Here is a 4,840-nt window from a genome sequence, read left to right as displayed (position 1 = left end):
AGGTTCAATGGGCAAAGGTGGCAAATCTGACAACCGTGTTTAGGACCCACACAGTGGACGGAGAGAACGGATCATTCAAATTGCCTTTTGACCTCCACACCCGGGCCATGGCTCGCCTGGCACTCCCTCCCAAAATAAATCAATAAGTAAGTAAATATAAGGAAATAAATAGTATTTTTAAAAACCACACTCAGGACAAACTAAGCCCAACTCCAATTTAACCTAATATAGCCTATGTAATATGCACACAACAAACACAAATTATAACAATTATTAGATTCATAAACAAAAGCAAAAACCATAAACCATACCACACTTTGGGCATTTCTATCTAAATTTCATGATTAACAACTCTGTAACAGTAATTTGGTTCTCCAGCTTTTCTCTATTCCATTTGAAATATGTAAAACTCTAAATAATAACATTTTCGGTGAGCAAATAAAAACTTTCTAAATTTATCCAAAGAAATCTTACTTTTCTTAGCGAGCCGAGGATGTCTTTTTCTGAACTACTTCATAGGAAGGAACTCAGCAGTGTAAAACAGCTGCAGAGAGTCCGAAGCAATTCCTACCTCCAGCACTCCGGCCTTAGCGTACCTGAATACCACCTCCGACCAGGCGACAGCGGGGACCTGCACCTGCTCCCTGCCTTTCGTCAGCACCCTCTTGGCTGAACCTCAATTCTGAGACTGTTGTTTGCTGTCCTAAGCATGCACTAGCATACTCAAGAGTTCTCGTGTATATTAAAGAAACATAAGTCTTGTCTGGCTTCATCAGACCTTTAAATCAGAGCTACTACTACTGAGTTGTACCTAGTTCTATCCACATAGAGAAGGAGAAAATGTGACAGACAACAGTGGCAAATTTAGAGCCTTGGCTACACGAAAAGTTTGATAGCAATCAAAAGCTCGTGGGAAACTTAGTGCAATATTCCTGACCTAAAACACACTGGTAACAGCACACAGGTAAGTAAGCTGAATCTACAAAACCTTGATTCTTAGTCGGGCTGGTAGTTTGACATATTGACACGTCTTTTATTTTTATTTTTTACTGTCAATTGAACTCAGAGTTCGAGCACACTAGAAAAAAACTATCAACTGACTTCCCTCCCCCTCTTTTTGAGATAGGGATGAGTTTGGCTGGCCTTGACTCCTGATCCTCTCAGTTTGTCCTGAGTGCCAGGATTAAGTGTAATAAACCATAGTGCCCAGATTAAAATCTTTATTTTTGTAAGCTCTCTCCCCAAAGCTAGTCAATGTAACAGAATATTCTGAACCAAAACTTCATAATCTAGTACATACCATGAAAACGTAATAGTTAACCTTTAAAATTAAATTAGAAGACAGAAAAGACATCTTTTAAGTAAACAGCCACGCTAGTCACAACTACTAATAAATGGCAAATATTACATCAGGCTTCTAAGAAGATTTTTTAACAAGCTAATGAATATGGTTCTCCTCCTCCAACTACTTGGGATTGAACCCAGAACCTCCTGAATGCTATGTAAACACTCTACACTTAGTTACAGCCTAATACGGCATTTTTTCTAAGACAAAATAATAACAACATCCATTAAAACATCTAGATTTAACAAGTTTCCCAAAAACTGTTCAACCTTAGATCTGAGAAGAGTCAGGACAATGTCTAGGTCAGCTAGCAAAGTTTTAAAATACTGAAGACTTGACACCAAAACCAAGGCATTTACAGGCAGCAGTGTAGCAGGACCAGCAGCCCTGCAGAATGAGGAGCATGCTACTGAAGTGTTTCTCTAATTGCACCTGCCAATTCTGCAGCTGCAGCTGGGAAGGCACTTTCTGCCTTACAGTATCTGCTTTACAGTAAAACTCATTTTCTTTACAGTTAGGTGGCTGTGAGAACTGACAAACGGAAATGAAAACACAGCCATCATTAGGTATAATTTTATTACCATTACCCATTAATTTTGTAACTCCAACAGTTTCTCTCCTTAATCTCATAATATTAGGCAGAATTTTTGTATTCCAGTTCAGTAAACTTTCATCCATCAAAATTTTTACTCAGCTAAATTTGGCTGGGTGAGGTAGGTCATGTCTGTAGTCCAAACTCTCAGGAAGCTAACTCAGGAAAACCCTGAGTTAAAGGTTAGCCTGTGTTACACATCAAGACTGCTTCAAAAAAAAAAAAAAATGAGCGCTAATACAAAAACAAGTTCTTTTGAAGGTTCCCAGTATGTCAGGGAAAACAAACAGCAACGCTACATAAAAATTCTTCATCGAAAGATCATCTTTACTAAAGAACCCTACCTTCTGACAGCCTCAGAAGAGCAAAAGAATTTCCTATTCTTTGAGGAAATTATTATCCACTGAGCTTTTGCCAGTCTGATATTAAGGTCCCATTCACAGAAAGCAATTTAAAAGCTTGTTGCAGCCACAGTAGATGGTCATCTTGTGAGGATGGAGCAGTAGAGGCTTGTTGAAAGTAGAAAATAATTAAAAGTTGGTTTTGAAATGCCCAACAACATAGCCAAACCTATCTGATAAGCTGCAAGGAGCCTTAATGAGCCTCAGTTAGAAGTCAAAGGAGTCACGATACCATTTCTTATTTATATGAACTCAAAAAGTTTTGGGATCAATATTTTTCTGGCAGAGTTACAGCTTTGGTACTACATCTTCCAGAAAAAGCACCTGTGTGCTTACACATTTCTTTTGTCAGCTGCCAACTATAACCTCCCTTTGCTACCTTTAGGTTTCTTGATCACGATAGAAAAAAAATTCCATTCATGTGGAAAAAATCTGCTAAATAGCAAGAGAATACTGATCCTGAAAAAGCTGTTAAAATCACCTTTCAAATTTTGTACGAGGTAACTCCAATCCTCGAGTTACCAATGGGGACGATCTTGTAGGATTCTGGACTATGGGTGGCTTCACTTCTTGTCGTAAATGACCTCTTAAACCCAAGAATTTCCACGGACCATATTTCCACCCTGTGGCCAATATGCGGGCCAACTCAAGCTGTATTCAAGTGTTAACAATTCGCACTGAATTATCTGTAAAATCCAAACGTCCAAATTCCCCTTGCAGATTTAATTTTTTTAATTTAAAGGTAATGTACTAAAGACTTACACTTGCCTGACATCTGAACCTTCTTAAAAACGAAGCACAGAGGAGAAGAAACCACTCGCGTCAGAAGAAATCTGAGTGACATCTTTATTTTCACAAATCACTACCCTCTACGAACATCACTTCCTCTCTCCGATCGCCTCCCCCAGTCCCTGTACGAGAATCAGCGATGCATACCCGCCCCTCGCAATCTAGCTTCTTAAAGGGATCACAAACAGGCAAGCCCCAAAGCCGTCATCCACTACCCAGAGATTTTTGACACCTTGAAAGACACTTACCTGTAAAAAAGCCAAGGCCCTAAATTAGATCCCCAAGGGCTCCTTTTTTTCCCCTGGACTTTTCCTCTCTAACCTTTAGGCCAAGCTCCTTCCCACCCGACAGCACCTCCCTCTTTCCAGGCAACCCTAACTCCCGCCCTGCGAAACCAGCCACCATTCCCACCGAGTCAGGTGGCTGTCAGTCCCCACCCGGCTGCCTCGCCCTCATGCGGGTTACGGGTTACAGGAGGCCCGGGGCCAGCTCTCCCTATCCCTCATCTCTATGGCTACAACCCAGGGCACCTCCTCCTCCAGGTCTGGATTCCGGGGACCCCTCTTGCACGTTCCTTCTCCCCTAGCCGGGTAGCAAGGACCCAGCCCCTGCGCCTCGTCCCTTGTTGCCCGCGGGTCAGCTCAACCCCCTGATTTTCTCCGGATTCCATTCCAGAGCGGCCTCCCCTGGCTTCCCCAACCGTCTCCCCGCGGCCCTTGGCGCCCCCGACTCTCCACTCACCCTTGGTTGCAGGCGCCCCCCAATCTCCCCTCTCATCAGCCTCGGCGCCCGCTCACCTCCGCGGTGGGAGCCGGGCTGCCGGGACCCAGCTCGGAGCCGGTGTCTAAGTCGCCGTTGGAGTCGGGGGTCCTCGGCGCGTAGGCGGGGCGCAGCGCCTTGAGAGTCAGACGCGAAGGCCGGGGGAGGGAGCCGGAGCGCAGGCGGGAGCCGGCTCGGCTACCAGCGGGCATCGCTCCGGCCCCTTTGGAGCCGTGCCGCCAGCAGCGGCCAGCCGAACCGGAACTGCTTCGGGAGGCGGGGCGCTACGGGGAGGGGGCGGGTCCAAAACCGGAAGAGGAGGGGAAACCCAAGGGGGAGGGGGAGAGCGCTTGCGTCATGCCCAAGCATAATTCATCAAAGGGTTTTAATGAAGATAGGAGAAGGCTTGTGGGTTGTTGACTGGGGTTGGAGCCTAGGAAGAGGCTATTATCCTGAGCCCTTTGAAGGGGCAAACCCCTTCTCAGTCAGTCCTCAAGTTGCATCATTTATTTGTTTTTCCACCTTTGGTGTTTTCGAGACAAGGTTCCTCTGTGTGTAGCTTCAGCTGTCCTGGACATCACTCTGTAGACCAGGCTGGCCTCAAACTCACAGAGATCCACCTGCCTCTTCCTCCCAAGTGCTGAGATTAAAGGCGAGTGCCACCACTGCCCAGCCCCGTTTATTGCCCCTTGATTTTGTACTGTGCTAGAGACTATACTTCAAATCATTGTTTCAACTCTGTAGATCTCATAGAAAGGTCAAGAAACATTGTAGCCTGACGTAGCACAGTTAATCCAAGCTGGTACCCAAGCCCAAGCTAACCTCAGACAGAACCTGGGTTCTTTCCTGCTACTACCATACCCCACCTTAACGGAATATCCCCTTCTAAAGCAAGCCTAACATTGGCAGAATCCACGTCTGAAGCCATCTGCAGCTTGAAATCTCAGCCCTCTT

At 45.1% G+C, this 4,840-nt stretch overlaps 1 protein-coding gene across 3 annotated transcripts in view; it reads right to left on the bottom strand.

The window, feature by feature from the left end:
- Samd8 (sterile alpha motif domain containing 8) overlaps positions 1-4,174 on the bottom strand; it is a 48,196-nt gene extending 44,022 nt beyond the window's left edge. Inside the window, exon 1 of one of the 3 annotated variants that reach the window (NM_001359954.1) lies at positions 3,869-4,174. In NM_001359954.1, coding sequence (NP_001346883.1) covers positions 3,869-3,904 — 36 coding nt within the window. In that variant the 5' untranslated portion in view covers positions 3,905-4,174. Of the gene's footprint in view, positions 1-3,100; positions 3,154-3,868 lie in introns of those variants that run through there. The other 2 variants (NM_026283.3, NM_001359953.1) reach the window with 2 other exon arrangements.
- Positions 4,175-4,840: the final 666 nt, after the last annotated feature.

Source organism: Mus musculus, chromosome 14 (genome assembly GCF_000001635.26).
Source record: "Mus musculus strain C57BL/6J chromosome 14, GRCm38.p6 C57BL/6J".
Lineage (NCBI taxonomy): Eukaryota > Metazoa > Chordata > Mammalia > Rodentia > Muridae > Mus > Mus musculus.
This window is presented reverse-complemented; position numbering and strand designations above follow the sequence as displayed.